The sequence below is a fragment of the Juglans microcarpa x Juglans regia genome, chromosome 2D, assembly GCF_004785595.1.
Source record: "Juglans microcarpa x Juglans regia isolate MS1-56 chromosome 2D, Jm3101_v1.0, whole genome shotgun sequence".
NCBI lineage: Eukaryota > Viridiplantae > Streptophyta > Magnoliopsida > Fagales > Juglandaceae > Juglans > Juglans microcarpa x Juglans regia.
This window is the reverse complement of record NC_054596.1, coordinates 27,321,449-27,346,100: the sequence shown is the minus strand read 5'-3', so window position 1 is coordinate 27,346,100 and position 24,652 is coordinate 27,321,449. Positions and strand designations below refer to the sequence as shown.

At 39.6% G+C, this 24,652-nt stretch overlaps 1 protein-coding gene across 2 annotated transcripts; it reads left to right on the top strand.

Moving 5' to 3' along the window:
* Positions 1-3,605: 3,605 nt before the first annotated feature.
* LOC121250164 (N-acetyl-D-glucosamine kinase-like) lies at positions 3,606-20,616 on the top strand. 2 transcript variants are annotated; one of them, XM_041149145.1, is made up of 7 exons: positions 3,609-4,150; positions 6,543-6,690; positions 7,709-7,900; positions 14,748-14,876; positions 15,442-15,611; positions 19,378-19,508; positions 20,326-20,616. In XM_041149145.1, the coding sequence occupies exons 1-7, from the start codon at positions 3,925-3,927 to the stop codon at positions 20,395-20,397; spliced, it is 1,068 nt and encodes a 355-aa protein (XP_041005079.1). In that variant the 5' UTR covers positions 3,609-3,924; the 3' UTR covers positions 20,398-20,616. The 2 variants fall into 2 exon arrangements, with proteins under 2 accessions (XP_041005080.1, XP_041005079.1); XM_041149146.1 differs by lacking the exon at positions 7,709-7,900 and having other exon boundaries at positions 3,606-4,150.
* Positions 20,617-24,652: the final 4,036 nt, after the last annotated feature.

The window sequence follows — 24,652 nt, the reverse complement described above, 5'->3', positions numbered from 1 at the left end:
TGCTGTAAAATAGATAAAACTGATTTCAAGTGCTCCAGGTGTTCACCAAAATCTTGGCTGTAAACCAAGATATTATCAAAGAACACCAAAACAAATTTTCGAATGAAAGGTTTGAAAACATGATTCATCAATCCTTGAAAGATGGTAGGTGCATTGGTAAGCCCAAAAGGCATTACCAAGAACTCATAGTGACCCTCATGAGTTCTAAATGTTGTTTTGGGAATGTCCTCTGCTCTTACTCTTATTTGATGATAACCTGATCTAAGATCAAGTTTATAAAAGAACTTAGCTTCATAAAGCTCATCAAGTAACTCATCAATGACAGGAATTGGAAACTTGTTCTTGATAGTTTTTTATTAAGGGCTCGATAATCCATACACATCCTCCAACTACCATCAACTTTTTTAACAAGCAAAATAGATGATGAGAATGGGCTTTGGCTTGGTCTTATAACACCATTTGATAATAGGTCATGCACAATTTTTTCAATCTCAGACTTTTGATAATGAGGATACCTATAAGGTCTCACTGAAATTGGTGCACTACCCTCTTTCAACACAATCTGATGGTCAAAGGCTCTAGGGGGTGGCAACCCCACTGGTTCCTCAAACACTGAGCTGAACTGCTGTAGAACTTCTTCCAATTCAGGCTGAACTTCCACCTGCTTTACCTCAGGTTCTATTGCTACCAACTGCAAGAACCAACATTGCTTCCTAACAGAAGAAGATTTAAGCACATTAACACCAGCCTCCCAATCAGTTACATGAGACATAAGACCTTGCAAGACCAGCTTCTTCCCACCCACTTCAAACTGCATAGACATATCAATAAAGTTCCATTGGATAGGACCCAATGTTTTCAGCCACTGCACACCTAAGACAATGTTGCAGCCCCCTAAAGTAAGAACATGGAAAGGAACTAGAAACTTAGTTCCTTGGACAGTTACCAACTCTTCACATCTGCCCTGACTAAGTATTTTAGTATCATCTGCCACTTTCACCTGAAGAGCCTCATCCTTAATAACCTTTAAATTTGCAACTTCTACCACCATTGGATCTAAAAAATTATGAGTACTCCCTGAATCCACAAGAATCTCAACAGAAGTTGAACCAATTTTCCCAAACAACTTCATAGCATTATTATTGATACATCCAGAAATGACATGGGTTGAAACTTCTAACTCCTCATATTCTTTCTCACTTTTTTCCTCCAAATCTGGTACCAACTGTGCCTCAAGACTGTCAATTAATTCCTGCTCAGCATTACATGCCCCTTATAAGTAATACACCCTCGGATTTTTGCAAACATGGTTGGGATTCCACTTTTCCTCATAGTGATAACACAATCCCTTCCTCTTTTTATCATCCATTTGAGAAGAATTTACCTTTTTCAAAGGAAACAAATTCTTTGGGCCTTTATTAGCTAGATCAGCAAGTGCCACATGATCTACTGGCCATTTATCAGCATAGTGATTATTTGGCCTCCAAGATTTTCTTGAAGACAGTACATGCTCTTCCTGCAACTTAGCCAGACTGAAAGCAACCCCTAGGTTTAATGGATTAAACATTTTTACTGGTATGCGAATTTCATCCTTTAATCCACTAACAAAGTAAATCATTCTATGCTTCTCAGATAAACCTTTCAACCTATTAGACAAGGACTCAAATTGTGATGTGTACAAACTAACTGATGTAGTTTGTTTCAACCTAGTTAGAGCCTCCATTGGATCATCAAATGCTGATGGTCCAAACCTCCCTTGCAAAGCCACTACTAAAGACTCCCATGAATTAAGCTGTCCAGCCTCTAAGGCATTTTGGTACCACACCAATGCATCACCTTCCATATGGTGCGAAGCCACCATTAACTTCTGATGGAAAGGTATTGAAAACAATCAAAATACTGATTAGCTTTAAAAGTCCAACCAGTAGGATCATTACCACTGAAATGTGGAAAATCCAATTTAACACTTCTATGAAAACTACCTCTCTCTTCATGATTTCTAAGTTCATGATAGACTTATCTATCTCTACGAGTATTAACATTCATAGCATCAGCTAAAGATTTCAACATTTCTAAAACTTGATCTAACCTTTTAATTATACCAGAAATTGCTTGTTGATGATGCTCCAATTGTTTTTGCATGACTTCTTGCTGCAGTTGAGAACCTTCAATCTGACCTTTCAATGTTGCACGCGTGCCATCCGCCATCAGAATCACGGTTGTAAGGATCGACTACTACTGATACCACTTGTAAGGTTCACTCAATGATCTACTGTAATTCGAGTAATTCTCTCGTAACCACAACCAAAACACAGGAAAGGAATATTCAGATCAAGAAAGTAATAAGCAAGATTCCATTATGAAACTTGCAGAGAATCTTCGGGGGACTCTCAACCTCCAAACACAATTCTTCAAATGGTCAATCAATAAAAACATAAGCTCCCCCAGCACTGCTTATATACATGCAGGCTGAGATGAAAGAACCCAAAACGCCAACAACAAAAGATAAAACACAACCATAAAAAACTACAATATTCAAAACGCCCCATTTCATTAAACTTTGTCCATGAAACGCAGCTGCTTGCACGTCAAACGACACCCCACATTAAGCCTCCAAACTCCTCGTTTCATTAAAGCCCCCATTCTGTTGATACCCTTATTACTTCCCTCAATTTCCTTTTGTACCCAACTCCTTCAGCCTTCATAAGGACCTGCAGTTCTTCAAGGTCAACCACAAGGCACCCGTGACAGCAATTCACGATTGTATGTTACATTACTCTTTCAAAAAATTACTATATATTTTTTTGTTATATAAACATGCATAAAGGTTAGGTTATCAATCAACCCTTTCAATTCAGAAAGGATGATCTTGTTAGAAAGCGTAAAAGGTTGGTTTACAGTGTTCCAAATTGAAAATAAACTTGTATCGTAATAAGGGGGATCTAAAGTGGGTAAGAGCCTACATACAACTTGAAAATATCAAAATAAAAAAAAGGAAACAAAGAGCACTGTAATTTTACAGGCATGTTTGGACATTATGAAAATTCTCATCATTCTTAAAATTTCTCATAATTTTATTCTTCAACATCACTCAAATACAAGATACTTTTCAATTTCAAATTTTAACTTTTTCATCTAATTATTACCTAATTATTATTCAAATGCAAAAATTAATATAATTTTTACACATACAAATCAATACAACTTTTATAAACTTCATAATAAAATTAATATTAAAAAAATATTCAAATAATTTTTTAATTTTATTATATTTTATTCAATTTTTTCTATCTTATTTTTTAAAATCAAATAAAAACATCTTCATTCAAATCCCAATTATTACCATTCACAAAATTATGAGATATTTGAAGTGTACAAACGTGCTGCTCTTGTTTGTACAAAAATATTATAAAAATTTTAAAAGTAAATTTATATAATAAAGTAAGTTATGTGATACATTATACTTATTTTTTATTCCGACCGACGTACCACATCTAAATAAATGAAAGAACAAAAAATTCTGTGCAGAAGTATTTCTCATTTCGTAAAGCTGGGAGTAAAAGAGAGTCCACCAACTTGTATTTTCGTTTGTTTGAGAAGAAGGTAACTGAGATTTAAAAAAGAGAAATGTACATTCAAAAATAGTGGAGTTCGTCAGTAGCGTTTGGCTCATTTGCCGTCCGAATCCCACGCCTCGCGTGTTTGTATTTTCCTTGATGCAAACAGTAACGCCTGATCTCTCTCTCTCTCTCTCTCTCTCGACCTTTATCTCTTTCTGCCGGGGACCTTATTGTTACCCAAAATTCTGACTCCTCCTCGGTCGTGTTCTGTCCTTCTTGTCCATTTCTTCTTCGGTCCTTGTCTCTTGCTCTTTTGAAACCAAATCAGACACAAACGGGGTGCCACTGAGAGTAAGTGCGGGTGATGAAGAGGCATAGGAATGGGGAAATCTGGGACTTCGAGCACGAATTGCCAGCGGTGGCAGCCAATCAGTGCGGGGTAGATGTCGTGCTTGGATTGGACGGCGGCACGACCTCGACCGTGTGCGTATGCATGCCCGTCATTCCCTGTTCACACTCTCATTTTCCCGACCCTCTCCCCGTCCTCGCTCGCGCTGTTGCCGGCTGCTCCAACCACAACAGTGTAGGCGGTAATCTTATTTTTCATTTTCTTTACCACGTGTTTTTTCGTTATTTTTTTATCTGGAATTTGAAGTGAATTAACGTGTTTTTCAATTTTTCTTCTTCATTTATGTTTTGATGTATTCTGCTGTTGGGCTTAGTTTGTTAAGAAAATAATTTAACCCCCCTTCTCCCCAAAAAAAAAAATAAAATAAAAGAAATGCTGGGACGATATTGTAGTTCTTTTGAACCTAGTGTTAGTATTATGATAGTCATTCCGAAGCTACGGCACCAACCTCGATCCGTAAATGCATTTTAAAGAAACTCTCATCTTCTCTAGGCAACGGAGATGCTGCTGGGCTCAAGTTTAATGACGAGGAATTGGGCTTCTTAGCTGCTCCCATTGAGAAGATCCACTGCATCAAAGTATTGTAACTTCTTACAAATGGTGTTGGTGGTTTTTCTTTTTTTTTTTTTTTGGGGGGGGGGGGGGGGGGGGGGGTTAATCCTATATCAATTATGCAGTCAAAGGGCTGATGGGCCACAACTATCACATATATCAAGTCCAGAATGTTTGATGGGACCTGGTGCATGTGCATGTAGATGCAAGGAGAACCTGGAGGTGGAGCAGTTCGTCCTCATGCCTTAGGAGTTGGTGCTTGCATGAATATAAGTGGAGCAAGCAGATGGTGGTGTGGAAATGAGAGGGATGCCATTAGACATGTTAGAGGGATAGGCGAGTGTGATTAGAGTCTTGAAACTGCTGTCTTTGATACACTGCTCTTAGTAGTGTTACACCCTTTCCCACAAAGGATTTACTTTTCAATTTACTTGACCATTGGATGGCAACCCACCTACCTTCCTAGCTTTAGCTTATAGGATTTTCTTCTTCTCTTTTCTTTCTTTCATTAGATGTATCTAAAGTATATATTGTGATCTCTTTTATTCCTCTCATTATGTGCATTTGAAGTATAATCCCCTATACCTCGATCTTGTCTTTGTTTCCTTTCATGATGATTAATAAAACTTATCATACTTGTAAAAAATCTGCCTTCGTTGTTGTGACTTGCTTCAGGCCCATCATGGAACACATCATTTACTCCAGAAAGATTCTATCACTGAACACAAGACAGGTTCTTGGAGCCAATTTTTGAAAGTCAATTACTTGGAGTCGTGTTAGTTACCCCATGTTTGTCCAATGTCCCTCTAAATTGGCTGATGGTCTCCTGTTGAGAATTCTTTGGAGTTCTGTAGTTTCTCAGTGATGGGAAAAGTAAAAGGCAGGTAAAAGGAAAAGAAGAAGACAAAAGAGAAAAGAAAAGGATGTACCTAGCACCCAAAAGAGAAGAAAAAGAAAACCTTGATGATGCTTTAAAATTGGACATTAGACACCTTTTTTAGTTTAACTACTATTTTTAGCAAACATTACTGAAAATGTGCTTCGCTTTTTGTTTTGGGTGGGAAAAAAATATTCAGCTGCCTGTATTTAACCTGAACTGATAGATAACACATTAAAGAGTGGAAAAAGTGAGAAGGAAAGAGAGAGGGAGGGAGAACGAATATATGGCAAGGACATAGCAATGCCACTTGTTTCAAGACAGCACTACTGGGCTACTATCATTGGAGGGCTTCTCTAATCATTACTCTTGTTCAGCAGCATGAAAGTCTATCAGACCTCTTTTAACTCATTATTTTTCTGTTTGCTCTTTTAGTGGCATGCCTTAATATGGATGTGTAACCGTGGTAGGCATTAATATATGAATTGCACCATTTTATGATGTTTTAGTATATTCATTTTTTTTATCGGTTCATGCCGGCTTATTTTTTCCGTCACCTATGGTGCAAAACCTTGGTTTGGGTATTTTTGCTTTTAAACTTTGTTATCTATAAATTATGCATGTATGAAGTGTATTTTAATCTATGTTCTCATCCTGCATCCCATTCGTATGAGGAGGAAGTGCCATTTAAATCAGACCCGTTGGAACTTGGGTGTTTAACATTAGCAAATATTTCTTAATCTCTTTTGTAGATTTAAAATTTGTTGGGCCTTTCTAGCAAAATTCATAATTATGACTTATTACTCATCATTAGTTTTTCGTTTTTCTGGTTTTTGCATCTATATTTCTTGTCTTTTATGGCCTAAATGGCCATATACTGATAATATTCTGAATTTGGACATTTTAAGCACTTGTACCTTAGGTTCTTACAGATTTGTAACTTTCATATACTTTCATGAACATCAGCTCCTTAGGACATTTAGCAGATTATATTACATTTTTTTGTCTAAGCTAATATATTATTTTACTTATCAATAAAGAAAGCTGCACCATAAAATGGACAATATTTCTGATAAAACATGAAGTGGCAGATAGAGTTATTCTATGGCTAGGATTGTCAGATAATATGTTTTCCTCTCTACAGAAACTGCCGCGAGGGAAACTTTGGAGCAAGTTATGGCAGATGCACTTGCAAAGTCAGGTTTAAATCGGACTGCAGTTCGAGCTGTTTGTCTAGCTGTATCTGGAGTTAACCATCCCACGGATCAGCAAAGAATTATAGATTGGCTTAGGTGTGCTGCATATATTTATTGTTCATGAAACGCATGGAAATTTGTAATACTCTATTTATTCATTTCTTTGTTTCATTTTCCATTTGCTGGTTATCCCATTGGCTATTGTTGCTTAATCAGGTTATTAAGCGCGATGTTCCACAACTCCGAAATAGAAAAGAAAGTGTCTGCTTGTTCCATCCCTTCTATTGCGACTGCTTGAATTTATTATAGTTTCCTGATAAATTCTAACTCTTATTTTAGCAAAGGAACAGAAAACTTTCCTTTCTATGTTATATCTCAAATGTTCATGAAATTGATGGATGATTCTGTTTTGCATTAATATCTAATAATTGCATAACGACTATACATCAATCGTAAGGCTTTGCATTTAGTGTTTTATATCAAATCTGGGACGTCCTGTAAATAGCTTTTCATGGTTTTCTATCTCAGTCCCTAATATCCAATTATCCTAATTTTCTAGTAGCAATTAGTCGCTCCCTCATTTTTGGTCAAGAATGAGGGAGGGTGTGGTGGGGCACTTTGTGTGTTGGGTCTTTCAATTTTAGAAAATCTAATTGTACTCTTAAAAACATTTGATGAAAAATGGATACGATATACACTTGATTTAGAAAGGGGAGAGGATAGTGGATCGATATTTTTTTCTTTTATGATTAGTAGGATAGTGGATCAATATGTGGCCTTGAAATCATATTTATTATTTAATAGAAGCTGCATAAAAAATGTGTAGGAGATTTGTAAACTTTGTGAATGTTGGCACAAAATGTTGTGGTTATGGGGAGCAGAGTGTTGGGGTATGAGCATTTGGGTTTGAAGGCATCCAGTGAGCTGCATTTTCAACATGGTTGCGTGGCAATGGCTCATGGTAGAAGCTGCATTTTTCATATCACCATGTGTTATGATGCTCTATCATTTATGGATTTAATATTTTTCATCCAGAAATAGCTTCCCCTCCCCCATTACACTTGTATCTATCGATATCTTCTGTTTTGAGTATGTTCTCTCCCTATGTGAACAGTGATATATTTCCCAGCCACATACAACTATACGTTCAGAATGATGCCGTTGCAGCTCTAGCAAGTGGGACTATGGGAAAGCTTCATGGTTGTGTTTTAATTGCTGGTACAGGGACCATTGCTTATGGATTCACAGAAGATGGTCGTGAAGCTCGGGCTGCTGGTGCAGGGCCCATCTTGGGTGATTGGGGAAGGTATATAAGTTTATGTGGTTGTCAAACTCTCTCAAGATGATCTATAATTAAATAGGCAAAGCACAAGTACCTAGGAAAAGTATACATGGATGACACCCAGTTACAAGTTAGGAACTAGAAATGGATACAAGAAAATCATGGGAACTAGTCTCGTTGAGGACAATCACAGAAGCCCAAAAATAAGTATGGAAGAAGAAATGTCTAATATCATCCGAGGCTATAACCCCAAGAGAGACGAGTATTTCCAATGCTAGAATGAAATTTAAGCATTTGAAAAGTTTCATAGTTTAAAGCAGTCTCTCTATACCTGCATGATAAGGTTGGCAAGGCATATAATAGGGCGGACTCAGGCTCTATCTCAGATTTATTTCTTATTGACATCTTTGTTCTGTTCTGTACTTATCTAGAAGAATGAAAAAAAAACTAATTTTGTTTTGTAGTCAATAGGTTGTTAAAGTTTGTTAAGGGAAAGTTCAATTTTACCAAGTTAATCTCTGTGTTTCTCCTTGGACTGCTTTTCTCTCCGTACACTTGGCTATAGTGAAAAAAAAAAAAAAGAAAAAGTTTCCCGGATGAAACCAACGTTGAAGTGATTCTGATGGGACTCATATGAGAAGTGGTGATTGAGTCTAAATTATTCACTATAGCTAAGGAAGGTGGTTCTTTTCGCATAACAGAGAGGGGGTGGAAGAGGAAGCAGGAACTTCTGGTGGAGCAGAGCACAACTCAATGGCTTGTTAAGTTGCTAGATGTCTGTTCAAGTGGGGTGAAGCGGGATTTCTATAGTACCACTAGAGAGGGCTATTGTAGTTATTTAGCATAGAAATGTTCTAATAACAGGGGATGTTATGTAGTGGTGGTTGAATACAGGGAGGGGGAAGGGGAAGTTTTATCTTCATTCCAGAAGGCAAGGAGGGGAGAGGATGGAAACGTATGAAACAGGCGTTGGGGGAGATTGTGCAAGAGGGGAGTTTGAGGGGTGGACACAGTGGTGGAGCTCAGCGGAGGCCCCAGTTGGAGGCGGCGCACTCGTATAAGGAGGCTCTGCTCCGGTCGAGACCACATCGTGAGGTGAACGGAGATGGAGGTGGGGGTTGGACCACTGACAAACGCGTGCCTCGAGCCCCTTGTGGTGTACGAAAGGCTGAGTATGGCAGAGAAGAGGAGCAGGAACTACGTTGCCTGATGGAGGACTTGCATGGCCAAATGAGGAATCTGCAGAGAGAAATGGAGGAGTTGCGCAGAATTGTCGGGCGAAATAAGGAATGCAATATTTGTAAGGGGAAGGGGTCGAAGGGGTCAGGCCGGGTTGTAGAGTCCAACAAGCCTATTCAACCCAGTAAACAGAATACTGGCTCTAGGTGGAGGAGAGTTTCTGGGCCGAAAGTGACGGGCTATACTTTTGGGCCCAAGCCCAATGACCCAAGGGAAGGAATTGTGGTCGGGGTGCAGTCCAGGGCCCAGAAGCCACCCGACGATAGCCCTAGGGTTCCTCCTGCTGCTTCCTCTGGCACGCAGTCTTCGCTGCGGTAGTCATCGCCGCAGGGGGAGATGCCGACAGACACCCAGAAATCGCCGATGAAGACAGTAACACTCTCGGATGACGGCGCGCAGTTGTGGGATGCATGGGAGGATGGGTCTGTTATTGCGAAGTGTTCTACGACTTGCATGGGAGTATTATCTCCGTCGTCTGAGGGACAGGCAGGGCCGATGAAAGGTAAGGAGGTGCCTATGTGTTCGTCGAACCCCCCAGTGCAATAACTTGAGGAATCTGAGAAGGATGAGGAGTATTCTGACTGTGAAGCAGATGAGGCACTTTCCAATACTGTTGACGGGGTGTCTTCTGATGAAGAAAATGTCTAGGCCATAGTAGATATGGAGGATGCTACCGTGGTGGAGGAGACTCAAGATAATCCGAGGGCAGTAGGGAGGGTGAACCAGTCCCTTTAAATTTTGTTTCCCATGCATTCTGGTGTGTCAGATTGGGTTTTTGAGATGGTGAATGAAATCCACAAAGTTGTGGGATTGGAGTATGGAGGGTATGAAGATCAGTTTATGGCCTTACTTACGGCCATTGAGGTGGGGCACAAGACACATAGGAAGTCTGATTAAAAAAAACAGCGAGAACTCAACAGGTTGACGTGGTCGCTAAACACTGAGGGTTGCTCCAATAGGGGCAGGTCGAAAGGGAAGGGGCTGGCCTTTCCCAAATGAAATCCAAAATTGTGTCGTGGAATGCCTGTGGGCTCAACGAGGTCAACAAACGTTTTCAGATAAGAAACCTGCTCCGTGAGTGGAAGGCGGACATCGTTTGTTTACAGGAGACTAAGTTGAAGCTAATCAATAGGCGAATTGTGAGAAGCATATGGAGTTGTGCACACGTGGATTGGGTCTATATGGCCTCCAATGGGGCGTCAGGTGGTATAGTGGTGATGTGGGATAGACGAGTGGTGGAGAAATTGGAGGAATTCATAGGAAGGTACACAGTAGCATGCTCTTTTAAGAGTGTGCCAGATAACTTTTTGTGGGCTTTTGCAGGTGTATACGGTCCAAACTTAGATAGTAATAGATTCTTGTTGTGGGAAGAATTAGCCGGAGTTCACAGTTGGTGGAACCTCCCATGGTGTATAGGGGGAGATTTCAATGCTACTAGATTTCGGAGCGAGTCCTCCGGAAACAGAAGAGGGCGGCCAGCTATGGTGGACTTCTCTGCATGCATCTTTGACTTGAATTTGATAGATTTGCCTCTTGCTGGGGGCCCTGTCACATGGGCTAACAATCAACCTTGGTCTCGATTGGGTCGTTTCTTAATTTCGCTAGAGTGGGAAAGTAACTTTCCAGATGTATGGCAAAAGTGCATGCCACGTATGGGGTCGGATCATTGGCCTATTTTGCTAGACTATGGTGGCATTAGAGGAGGTCAAAGGTACTTTAAATTTGAAAACATGTGGTCAAAATCTGACGGTTTTGTTGAAAGAGTAAGTCAGTGGTGGTCATCATATCAACTTCAAGGTACCCCTAGTTTTATCCTTGTCAGTAAATTGAGAATGTTGAAAAGAGATTTGAAGCTGTGGAACATGCAATCTTTTGGTAATCTAGGGGAAATTAAGAAAGGTAAGTTGATGGAGATTCAGGAACTTGAGAAGCTCCAGGAGACCAGACCTCTCACCGCGGATGAAGTAGCTCGGAAGATTCTGTTGGATGCGGAGTTAGAGAGAATTATCATATCTGAAGAGACTTTTTGGCGGCAAAAGTCAAGAGCATTGTGGCTCAGGGAGGGTGACCGAAGCACGAAGTTCTTCCATGGAGTAGCAAATTCTCATAGGAGAAACAACAATATACAGATGATGAAAATTGCAGGTGTCGAGTGTAGAGAAGAATATGCTATTCGTGACCATATAGTTGGCTTTTATGAGCAACTCCTAACTGAACCTACGAATTGGAGACCGTCTCTAGATGGCTTGGCGTTTGACTCTATTGGACTGAGTGATGTGTCGCGGTTGGAGAGGGCCTTTGAGGAAGAGGAGGTTGTTGAAGTAGTGAGGAAAATGGCTAAAGACAAGGCACCAGGTCCGGATGGGTTCTCTATGGGTTTCTTCCAGGATTGCTGGAATGTTGTGAAGGAAGACATCATGAAGGTGTTTCAAGAACTCTTTGTAGTGGGAAAATTCGAGAGGAGTCTAAATACTACATTCCTTGCACTGATTCCAAAGAAGGTGGGGGCAAACAAGGTAACGGAGTTCCGTCCCATTAGCTTGGTGAGTGGAGTTTACAAGATCATCTCCAAAGTCTTAGCAAACCGGTTAAGTGAGGTGGTGGGAAGATCATTACCAAGCCCCAAAATGCCTTTATAAAAGGTAGGCAAATCCTAGATGCGGTATTTATTGCTAATGAATGTCTTGATAGCAGAATGAAGGGAGGCACAACAGGGATCATTTGCAAACTAGATATGGAAAAGGCGTACGATCATGTCAACTGGGATTTCCTTCTCCATCTTCTTGGGAGATGTGGTTTTGGAGAGAGGTGGAGAACATGGATCTGTTGGTGTATTTCAACGGCGGAATTTTCTGTCTTGATTAATGGTAGTCCAGCGGGTTTCTTCCATAGTACACGTGGTCTAAGACAAGGAGATCCGTTGTCTCCTTTGTTGTTTGTTATTGTGATAGAAGGGTTAGGCAGGATGATTTTGGCCTTGGCACATAATGGCTTTATGGAGGGCTTCTCAGTGGGAACCCCGGATAGAGGGATCATGGATATTTCTCACCTATTGTTTGCAGATGATACTCTTGTGTTTTGCAAACCAGCTTTGAGTCAGGTGCGTGCGCTAAAGGCATTGTTGTTGTGTTTCGAAGCAGTTTCTGGGTTAAAAGTGAATTTCGACAAATCCGAATTGATACCAATTGGAGTGGTGCCAAATGCTCGACAGCTGGCCAATACGTTGGGTTGTAAGATAGCCTCTCTCCCCTTGACGTATCTGGGACTTCCGTTGGGGGCAAGAGCACGGTCACTCTCTTTATGGGAGCCAGTGATTGAGAAGATCGAAAAGAGATTAGCAAGTTGGAAAATGATGTATTTGTCGAAAGGTGGTAGGCTCACTTTGATAAAGAGTACACTTTCTAACTTACCAACCTATTTTCTCTCATTATTTCCTATACCAGCTAGTGTGGCACACAGAATCGAAAAACTTCAACGCGATTTTTTGTGGGGCGGTTTGGGGGAGGAGTTTAAATTTCACTTGGTCAAGTGGGAGACAGTATGTCGTCCTATATCCAATGGTGGCTTGGGCATTAGAAATGTAAGGACCTTCAATCGTGTGTTACTTGGCAAGTGGCTTTGGAGATATGGGAAGGAACCCAATGCCTTGTGGAGAGGGGTGATTGGGTGCAAATATGAAGACGAATGGGGGGGTTGGAGCACCAAAGAAGTTAGAGGTACTAATGGAGTGGGCCTGTGGAAACATATTAGAAGAGGTTGGGGGGTTTTTCTTAGACACACTCGTCTTCAGTTGGGAGATGGGTCCAGGATTAAATTCTGGAAAGATATATGGTGTGGCGATAATGCTTTATAAGACCGTTTTCCCTCACTATTCCATAATGCTTGTGCTAAAGAGGCTTTAGTGGCGGATGTAATTGGGATGGTGGGTAGTCAAGTTCATTGGGATATTAGCTTTAATAGGGCAGCACAAGACTGGGAGATGGACAGTTTTGTTGATTTTTACAGCCTCTTGTATTCTGTGAAGCCAAGTAATCAACAAGCAGACGGTTTGGGGTGGTTACCCTCTCGGAGAAGTGTTTTTTCGGTCCGTTCATATTATAAGGCTCTCTCGCCCAAGAGCCTAATACTCAGTTTCCGTGGAGACGGCTTTGGAAGCACAAGGCGCCTCCCAAAGCTGCTTTCTTTGTGTGGACAGCAGCATTGGGCAAGATACTCACTACCGATAATTTGAGGAAGCGGAGGGTTATCATAGTAGATTGGTGTTGTATGTGCAGGGGAGGGGGAGAGTCGGTAGATCATCTCCTATTGCATTGTGAGATTGCAAGGGCTTTATAGCATGAGGTATTGAGCAGAGTAGAGATGGCTTGGGTGATGCCGGAGAATGTGGTGGCAACGCTGGCCAGCTGGCCAAACATTGGAGGAATGAATCACATCAAAGCAGTTTGGAGGATGATTCCAATGTGTATCATGTGGTGCTTGTGGTAAGAACGTAATGCGCGGACGTTTGAAGACAAGGAGAGAACGTTAGAGGAATTGTTAGCATTATTTTATAGCACACTTTGTATCTGGGCCATTGCTGTTGATTTTAATGGCATGGCCCTTCATGATTTTCTTGTCTCTCTAGCATCCTCTTAGTCAGGGCTTCCTATTGTATATACTGGGCTAGGCCTATTCTTTGAGCAATATAGTTTTCTTACTTATAAAAAAAAAGTTTGTTAAGGGAAGTATTTAGTTATTTCATGGATGAAGATTGCCACAAGAATGCCAAATAATAGGTTGTGGCAGCAATGTTATGTAATGATCCAAGGAAGGCCCAAGCCACATTTAGGCCCATGCTCTGAAAGGACTGGTCCAAGTTACAACTGGAGTCCCTTGGAATTCATTATAAAGGGCTTTGAATGAATCTCATCCACTAACTTCCCATATACGATTGCACAATCCGGGTATTACTATATGCCCCTTAATTTCCCGACGACCTCCTTGGGCCAAGTCCATTATAGGTTGGCATGGCTCAAGCATCCTACTTCTAGGTAAGATTGATTCTAAACCATTTGTAATGACCCAATGAAGGCCCACACAACATTTGGGCCCATGCTCCTAAAGGACTAGTCAAAATTACAAATGAAGTCCCTTGGAATTTATTATGAAGGGCTTGAACTTCTCCCTCCTAAGCAATGTATAATATTCATTACCGATGAGTTTCCTTTACGAAACCAGATCATGCTATTGTGCGACCAAAAACTCTATTTGCATGGTGATGATGCTTTCTTTGCCATCCCATGAATTAGCTGATCTTTCAAATATATTAGTATAGTCATGCTCTTCAAATCGATCTCACTGTCTACTATTGCTATGCTCTTCTTCTGTTTAATAAAAAAAATGTTTTATAAATAAGCTGCTGTACTCAAGTATCTAGTTGGACTGAAAATTACTTAACTCATAAAGGGATGTTTTCTTTTCCAATAATTTTATAAATTTTTGAGAAATTTCTATTTGGTGAGCTCATTGTGGAAGAATTTATCTTTCTATTTCCTTTGGATTATCTTCCCGCATAATTTTGGTTATCTCAGCTTGGGTTATAAAAAAAAATTCCTTTTTCAGAGTTTTCATTGATAGTTTCATTTCCTTGCAGTGGATATGGAATAGCTGCGCAGGCATTAACTGCCATCGTAAGGGCTCATGATGGTCGCGGTCCACATACAATGCTTACAAGTTGTATTTTACAGACGCTTGACCTTGTTTCTCCAGATGAACTCATTGGGTACCAATCTGAAAATTAGTTGCTGTTGCATAAAACGTGACAAAGCTTGTTATCTGTTCCATTTGAAAAATCTGCATAAGGTTCTCTGCAGGCTAACCAACATTTATTTAATCATCGATATAATATATTGAAGTAAAAATGCCTCCTGGAAATAAGATGAAAATACCACTGTACATTGTCCTTCTTGAGATTTTGTGGTATGTTCTTGAATTGAAGATGGCAGAGGCAAAAAAACATTTGCTTTCTTGCAGATGATCTTTGGATCTTTTGTGAGAGAGAACAAATGTTGGTTAACCTTCTAGTCAATTATCCTTCATTCTTCTTATTGACCATAAATTTCAGTTTTCGATCTGTGGTGGTTAACTCTTGTATTTAAGTTGTATGCTTTGTCTATACCATCTTGTTGTCCTTAGCTAAAGGTATTCATTGGAAATTATGTAGGAGCTTGGTTAGTTTTTTCTTATTTAAACTGTAAATTAGGTCTTAAATTGATATAGAAAGCATATCATGGACATGATTGGATGGCATATTGGGTCACAATATTTTTCTCCGAAATGGAATTTAGGTGGACCTATGCAGATCCATCCTGGGCTCGCATTGCAGCACTGGTTCCAGTTGTTGTTTCTTGTGCGGAGGCAGGTGATGAGGTTGCGAATACGATCTTGCTAGATTCAGTCCAAGAGCTGGCTTCAAGCGTGAAAGCTGTTGTTCATAGACTTGGTTTGTGTGGTGAAGGTGTGGAATTTATCTTTTGCTTCTGTGTTTATAAAATCATATGATATAGTCACGCTTCTTGACCTCTTAAATTATTTTACTGTTGAACGTTTGTGGTATCAGTACTTCACCAGTTAATGTAATTTGTTGTTTAAATTGGCCTCTACAAGTAATTAGTCTTGTCAATAATTGTTTTCTAGCATACCTCAACCATCTACAAGACTGCTCTGCGTCACTTATTATGAATGAACTTAGTTCTATAAGATTGTAACTAAACACAATATGACCCATAAAAAAACAAAGCAAGCAGAACATGACTTGGACATAATTAGAAGTTTTCTTTAGGGTCCATGGTTGTGTGTGTTAGAAGAAACTAATAGCTATAGCTCATCATATGTGAAAAGACTTTATTTAACACATTTATATTTGGAGCAAAAGAATTGTTTCTATCCCCTTCCATCACTCCATGCATATATCTCATTCTTGGCATTTTGAGATATGAGCATGCATTTTGTTGGGGGATAAAATGATTGAAGATGATAAGCCCACCAGGGACCCATGGAGGACTGAAGCCCATGACCAAATGAAGAGAACAGAGAATAATACAAGAGGCTTGCCAGGAGTTGACTTGAGAGGGCATGAAGCAAGGAAGGGACATAAAGCTGCAGGACAAGACATAAAGTGGAGGAATGGGCTTAAGGGGGAAGGAAGGAGGTAACGAAAGTGGGTTCTGACTTCTCCAAAACAAGAAGAGCTAAGGGGGTCATCCTTAACCTGTGAGATCCTCCATTTTAGACCCACTATAACAGAGAGCTTATAGAGGAGGGAGATCATGTATTTAACCCCATTTATAGTGGATTTTGCATTCAAGACCTATGAATGTAGGCCTTAGTGCCGAGCCATGTAAATCATTGTGTCCCTAATTTTCTATCATTTATTTATAGTATGCAAGCCTTGGATGTCCACTACCAAGCACAACCATATTAGCTTGCTCCTAATACAATATCTTGCTCCTTATACAAGGAGTTTCGTCCTAGCATAGTGGGATGAGTTTATTACTGAGGTATTGGTCATATACTTAAGTTGGTTTTTGGAAAGATTATTCCTAATTCCCATAATGCCTTCATTCAAGGTAGACAAATCTGATTTCGGTTTTGATGGCTAATGAATGTTTAGATAGTTGGATTACAGATGGCATAAGGGTTTGTTGCATGAATCGGACTTGGAGAAAGCCTATGATCATGTGGATTGAATTTTTTTGTTTTTTTTGTGATGAGATGTGGCTTTGGGGTGGCATGTATGTAACGCCCAAATGGAAGGTCTAAACCACTTGGCCTATACTCCAAAAGGACTAGTCAATGATACAATTGGAGCCCTATTGGAACCATTATCAAGTGCAAGAACTTCTCCTTCCCAATCAATGTAGGATCTCATACATCACCTATCCTATCCTTATCATATTGAGTATCACAATCTCCCAATCTCTCTTAAATTCTCGATGTCCTCGTCGGGTCAGTCCATCGTAGGTAGCACGGCTCAAGTCCCACATTTTTGGTTGGGATATGCTCTAATACCATTTGTAACGCCTCAATGGAAGACCCAAACCACTTGACCTATACTCCAAAAGCACTAGTCAATGATACAATTGGAGCCCTATTGAAACCGTTATAAAGAGCAAGAACTTTTCATTTCTAAGCAATGTGAGATCTCATACACCATATACCCTTATCCTTATCATATGGGGTATCACAATGTAGGGTTTAGATATCATATTACCTATCAAAAAAAGGGTTTAGATATCATATCATATTCCTACAGTGTGGTTTTCCATTCTTATTAATGGTTCATCATCTTGATTTTTAGTAGCTCTTGTGGTTTGAGGCAATGGGATCCACTTTTGTCATTGTTATGTGTAATTGTTATGGAGGCAATAGGTAGGATGATGAATCCACTGGGGCTTGTCTAGTTACTCGGTGGGCCTAACGATGAAAAATCCTACACTGATTTTTTTCTTCTTTGTGAAGCAAATGCTGAAACAACTCCAACAGTTGCTGCTTCTTCTTATGTTTTAAGTGGTTTTAGGTTTGATCATTTTGGTGAAATCTGATATTGTTCCTGTTCGTGATGAGTAAAGTTTGACCCGTATTCTTGGCTATAAAGTTTGTTCTTTGCCTTTGGGTGCAATTTACAAGTCTTTATCTTGTTGGAGAAAATGGAGCAAAGGTTCACTGGTTGGAAAAGGCTTTTTATTTGTCTAAGGGTGGTCATTTGATTTAAATGGAAATCACTCTTTCCAATCTGCCTACCTCTTACTTATCTTTGTTCTCTATTCCAGTAAGAGTGGCTAATCGGTTTGAAATAATTCATAGACTTCTTATGTCGGGGAGTTGGTGCTAAGTTTAAATTTCATTTAGTGAATTGGTCGAGTATTTATGCTCCGATAAATGATGGGGTTTTTTACCGTTCGTTGTGAGGATGCTTGGGTTGCTGAGAATATGAAAATCCTGAATGAAAATACTCATTGGGATACACTTTCAACTAAACTCTTGCAAGATTGGAGGTGGATCTGGTTTCTTCATTTTGAGATGCTTTACAATTTCAGAGTAAGATAGAGGTGTGGATAGAATATGTTGGATCCTATCCAAGAGACACAAGTTTGAAGTGAAGTCATACTATAAGGTTTTAACTTTACCCACAAATTCCTCATTTCCTTGGAACAGCATTTGGACTGTGAAGGCCCCTTTGACTGTGGCTTTCTTTGTACTTAGACAGTGGCATTGGGTAAGATTTTGAAATTGGACAGTCTGAGGAAGCAGAACATCGCTATCATTTATTGGTGTTGTATGTGTAAGATGAATGAAGACACCATTTATTAACTTCTTTATTGTGAAGTTGCAAGAAATTTGTGGTGTGCGCTATGTATGGGATTTGGCATTGATTGTGTTATGCCAGGTGAGCTGGTGGAGGACAGCAAGTGTTTGGCAATTTTTTTGGTAGTGTAGAGGTTGGCTCCTTTGTGCTTGATATGGTGTATTCGGCCAGAGCAGAATGCATGGACTGGTAGGATAAGGAAGCTTCAATGGTGGAACTGAAAAAGACTGTCCTCCACTCCCTTTATGCGTGGATTGGAGCTCATGATACTCAGCTTTTTATTAGTTTTTCAGATTTCTAAAATTGCTGTTTTCTTTTTCAATTAAATAGGGATTGTCTTGTATACTTCCTATATACTTGGGTTGTGCCCCTCTGCACTTATAACGAGATTACATTACTTATATAAAAAGAAAGGTCTACTATAATGCTTATTGGGAGGGGAGTAGACAATTGTCTGTTAAACCTTTCACACATGTGATTGTTTTCAGCTTGTGTTTCAGATCCGAGACATTCTTCTTGTATATCACCCTGTAGTTGTCCCTTGGGTTTATTCCCTCTTTGAATGGACAACTTGTAGTAGTCTTGATCATATAAGATATTGGACCATGTAATCAAATATCAACAATGTAGGAAGAATCTCTATGTACTAAGCTATTATATCTTGTATGTTGAATACTTTGGTCCATTTTTGTTTCTCATTCTAACGGAATGTATCAAGAAGGCTGCAAACCATGCATTTGGCTATGAGACATCATTTTCAATATTCTCAGTAGGAGTATTTCTTGTGGTTTTATCAAAACTAAATTTAAGTACAAACTTGGCAAATAAAATCTGATAGTATGGAGTGTTTCCCACAAAATCTCTGTTTAATGGGTTGTTCTAATTGATTTATTTATGGAGTAAAAAATTACTGCAGATGGGAAAGACTATTTTCCGCTTGTAATGGTTGGTGGCGTTCTTGAAGCAAATAAGAGATGGGATATAGGGAAGGAAGTCATGAACTACATCTCGAAGGACTACCCTGGGGTACAGGCAATTAGGCCGACGGTGAGAATATTTCACATTCATCTGTGTAGCAGTTATCTGAAAAAATTACCTTCTGTTTCTCAGTTCAAAAGTACTTCTTATTGCCTAGCTACAAATGTCAGCCAAAGAAACAGAAACCATAAGAAGCTAATAATCTTCTGAAACTGAATCCAATCCTAGTCTTTCTGGTGTTCAACATGCTTCTTATATGTATAGTACGGTGATATAGATTGAATGCATGGGATGGGGAAGGTGATTGTTTTTCATTATTTATGTATAGATCATTTGATGAATAACCTTAGCCAATAAATGATAAATTTCACCCCTTCCTATATTATCTTAATCTTTTGGGACTGTTGATAATTTAACATCATATCGAACCAATGGTTCTAAGCTTGAACCCTGTTTAGTGTCCCTTTGCATGTTGCACGTGTTTGGCCCACTCATTATAGGAGTTTGGCCCACGTGAGGAGTTTTGAGATATTAATCAAATGATTGAAATTATTCATTCCCAGTAGTTTAAACTTTTGGGGCAATTGGTGACATAATAACGTTCAAAACATGTGCCTTCAAATGAAATTTGTCAAGTACATGAACAGTAGAAAACCCAAGTATTCTACCCAAGAAACCAATCGACCAAAATCATTATTCATATTTTAAAAATGTTTTCTATTGATAGTATGTTTTTTCTCATTCTTTGTTTTGGTAGGCATTGTAGCATACGTTAGTGAAGTTAAGACCTCTGATATGTATATTTGTCATATTTCGTGTGTCTATCATTACTCATTGGTAATATTTGTAACCGCATCACGTTTTTGTCTCTTTAAATCTACACCAGGTGGAGCCTGCAGTTGGGGCTGCTCTGCTAGCCTGGAGTTTCTTCATGAAAGAATCCAAGAAAAGTTCATAGAAGCTAAAGGTCAGTGATTCAAAACAATTCATTAATTGTACAGTGACCGGGACAGAGGCTACTGTAAAAGAAGTATGCATTGTGTTATTGAAAATAATGATGATTATCCATATTTTCTCCTTACAGTGGAAGGCATTTATACTCATGAAATGCTTATAGTGATTTGAACAAAACAATTTAACTGTGCTAAAAGCGAGTGTGATTTATTTTGTTGCCTAATAAGCTGTCCCTGCTTCTGCTTATTTGGATTTCGAAGTATTTTTTACATGTGGTTGGATGCCATGTAAATCTTTGAGCCTTCTGTAATGAGCAATTTAGGTTCTGGATTCGTCCAAGTGTAGTAATGGTCTCTCATTTACAGCATAAACCTACTCTCTGAAAGCACATTTACTTGGGATTTGTGGATTGAAATTTGTAATCCCGAAGTCTGGATTGATGGTAAATAAAATGAAATATTTTAGAAATTCAGAAGGAAGAAGAAAATTGTATGTAGAAGCTTCTATTACTTTCTGGATAAAGAACGACTAGAGCCCCTGCTCGGTACTTAAGTGTGCTGACCCTTACATGGGCTCAGGCTAACCCGAACTAACAACTTAGAGAGAAGAAATAAAACTAAGGGTCTAGGTCCATGACTTGTTATTCTATGGACTGAAATAAAGGAAATGCTAATGAATTTAAACTGGCTCATAGCCCAACAAACATTTAAACTCAAATTAAGTCCATTGAGGCCTGGTACTTTGTTCTTGAAGGAGAAACAACAGCTTCCAGTTTCGCTAGCTGCTTTCTCCCAAGGTTAGAAATAAGTTCGTTGCAAATTTTTAACCCTTCCACCTTGAAAATGTAGATTGGTTGGAGCTTTTTTGCTTCCGAGTCTGCTGTTTTAGCCTCATCAAGTAGAAGGTTAGCTTCTTCAAGGTCTCCGAACTCTGAGTAGCAGCTCTTTCAGTTGTTGCAGCACCAGCCATTAAAAGCAATTTATGGAATCTAGCCATTGCTACCTCTTTTTTCTTGGATAGGATCAGTCTCTTTGTCTCCAACCTGTTAACGGGCTCTTCCTCCAAGTCAATCTGTATGCCTTCCTTTCCAACACTTTCCATGTCGATCTGTATGCCTTCCTAATCTGGTGCTTTGCAAGAGCCCAATCCATCCAGGATGTTTCTTCATAATAACACCAAAGCATTCATCTGTCTAAGAGGAAGATATCAATAATGGAAATATGATTGGCCACAAAAACCTGCGTAGGCCCAAGGCCCATGGTGTTTGACAACTCCAATCCATGACGCAACAAAGAAACTACACATCAACTCCACCAAATACCTCTCGAGCTTTTTCCTCAACTTGTCTTGCCTTTTGAGCAGGACATGCATCGGAATAAAAGAAGAGAGGGAAATTACCTACCCCCGTGTCAATACTATAACCTTGACGAGAAATAGAATCAAATATCGAACTACAACCCCGCAACACCATAGAGAAACAACTACACATTCCAATCCCATGGTTTAAGTGGATTCGATTTGAAACATCGCATGAATGAGTCACCGACAATGGCACTAGTAGGCTCCGTTAGGGTAGGAAAAATGTCGAGAAGACATGTGATTGCTTCAGACCATTCAATCTGCTTAATCCACTTGAATGCATTCGGCAACAAAGGGAATAAATCCCTCCCAAGTCTGCTCTCAAGCCTTTAATCAAATAGCTTCTCAATAACTTTGGGGTTCCTTCCCTCGGTGACGGAAACCCATGAGAAACACATGAATTGGTCGTTCCCAAGTCAATGCCAACAATATCACTCACAACAAGCTTAGAGCTAAATGCTCTGGTCAGACTTGCCCAATTGTGACCCAACTTTGAGGGAGCCCACACATGCGTAGCATTGCTCTTGAAGGATCGGAAGGCAAATAGAGGTGCGGAGGTGACGTCACGACGTCGTAGAGAGTGGAGTAATATGATAGTTGTTGCCATGAATGGATGCCTTAGATAGATCGGAGTGCAGAGAGAAGTGAAAAACAGAGAGTCGCAGAGATAGGGGCTTTTGGACGAGGACCCACCAGAGTCAACCTCCCAAATATGAGAATATGAGCGTGAAGCTTGAGGCTAGACCAACATTGGTGCTCTGTTCTAGCTCTGAGAAATTTCCAAAACCGCATGACGTCTCATTTTTCTCTATGGCCCTTCTCTTGCTCTATTTCTCTTTCTTCGAGCTCTATCCCTAGTTTTGGAAATTCTAGTGTTGAGACCGGGCGTGGAAATCTCGTGGTTACCTTTGTTAGTTTCACTATTAGGAGTCTCAATCTGGATCTGAGAGAGGCAATCTTGATCATAGGGGAGATCTGACCAAGAATCCACAATTGTTAGTTCTTCCTGCACCGCATGAACCTCATGTTCCAAATAGCTTAAACTTTGATCTTCTTGACTCTTGACCTTGTAATTGATCCAACTTGCAAATGATTTTTAAGAATAGGTCAATCTTGGTGCCCATTACAGTTCTTGAAATCTCTTATTTTCTGCCGGACACGTTCTTGCGTTTGTTGTGATTGTTCAACCAATCCCTTAATTTTGTATAATGATGCAAGAATTTATTCCATGGATTTTGTTAGTACAGAGACAAATTGTCTCTCTGATACCAATTTGTAACACACCCAATAGATTGATAGTAAATACTATTACTTTCTGTTAAAGAACAACTAGAGCCCCGGTTTGGTACTGAAGTGTGCTGACCGTTACATGGGTCCAGGCTAACTGAAACTAACATCATAGAGAAAGGAAATAAAACTAAGGGTCCAAACCAATAACTCGTTATCTTATAGTCCAAATAGCTTACTGGATTGAAATAAAGAAAATGCTAATGAATTTAAATGGGCTCATAGCTCAACAAACATTTAAACTCAAATTAACTCCACTGAGGCATGATACTTTGTTCTTGAACTGTAATAAAAGATATTAGAAGGAAAGGGAAATGGAAGTAGAGCTAAGGTTTGCACATGAAGAAGCTAGAGCGAAGATAAAGGGTGCGGCGAAAAATCATGTTGTTGAAATGACAAGGAGATAAGTTTTTAGGGATGGGGCGTTAGCTGAGGTGAAGAGATGGAGACAATTAATGGATGGGCAACACTTGATTGATTTATGGGAGGAAGCTGAAAGCACTCCAAGTTTGGAGAGAAGACTAGGTCCTCAGCAATGTGAAATGAGCCCACTTTAGTAATGACTTATTCGAGGTAGTCACCCTCCAAGAACCCAAGAATGGAAGAACAGAAGAAGAAGATGATCAGAAGAAGAAGAAGAAGAAGAGAAGAAAGATAGAAAAATGAGCAACAATCCAGAGTTGGCCTCAATCCCAACTCACAGAGCTCTTTATACCTATTTTATCAAAACACAATGTTTTGTTCATTACAATATATGCTATAGACTTGTAAAACGACATCATTTCATCAACCACTACTAATTCAAACGACTACGTTTTATCTACTCAATATACAAACATTAATCACAATAACCCAAACAACTACGTTTTACTTCTACTTTTAACCAACAAAACTGTCATTCAGCATTCTTCTTCACGCCAATTGCACTTCACAACCACCGGTCCAGCCAATTCACAATTGTCTGCAACTCTCCCGAGATACATGACACACCCCTACCCTTCAAAGCACCTTGCCCACAAGGTGAGAAAATCTCTCTCGCAACTTCCAATATGATTCCCAAGTGGCATCTTCTACTGTAGCTCCTTACCACTGCACGAACACTTCCACAAGTGGTTGATTGTTAAACTTCTTGGTTCTGCGTTGTAGGATGATCTCTCGTTCAGGAGCTCCATGCAAATCAATTGGAGGCAAGATTGAAAGTGGTGAAACATGATTTCCCAACTTCTTTTTTAAAGAGGAAACATGAAAAATAGGATGAATTAAAGTATCATGTGGTAGAGCAAGCCTGTAAGCTACTTGACCAAGCCTTTGGATGATCTGGAATGGCCCAAAACATCTGGGTGAAAGCTTCAATTTTCTTCTAGCAATCAAGGAGTGTTGTCTATACGGTTGTAACCTCAAATACTCCCATTCCCCTACTGCAAATTCCCTCTCAGTTCTGCCTTTATCTTACTGAACTTTCATCCTCTCTTGAGTTGCCACTAAGTTATGTTTCAAAGTTGTCAAAATCTGATCTCTCAATTTTAACAGATCATCCACTGCTTGATTAGTAGTAATCCCTTGCACATATTATTGTAACCTGGTTGAAGGCCTGCCATACACTGCTTCATAAG

Excerpts from the sequence above, each read along its gene's own strand:
- LOC121250164 (XM_041149145.1), top strand. The coding sequence starts at position 3,925 with ATGAAGAGGCATAGGAATGGGGAAATCTGGGACTTCGAGCACGAATTG. Across the intron at positions 7,901-14,747 it reads ATCTTGGGTGATTGGGGAAG|TGGATATGGAATAGCTGCGC; the intron begins GTATATAAGTTT and ends ATTTCCTTGCAG. Across the intron at positions 15,612-19,377 it reads ACTTGGTTTGTGTGGTGAAG|ATGGGAAAGACTATTTTCCG; the intron begins GTGTGGAATTTA and ends AAATTACTGCAG.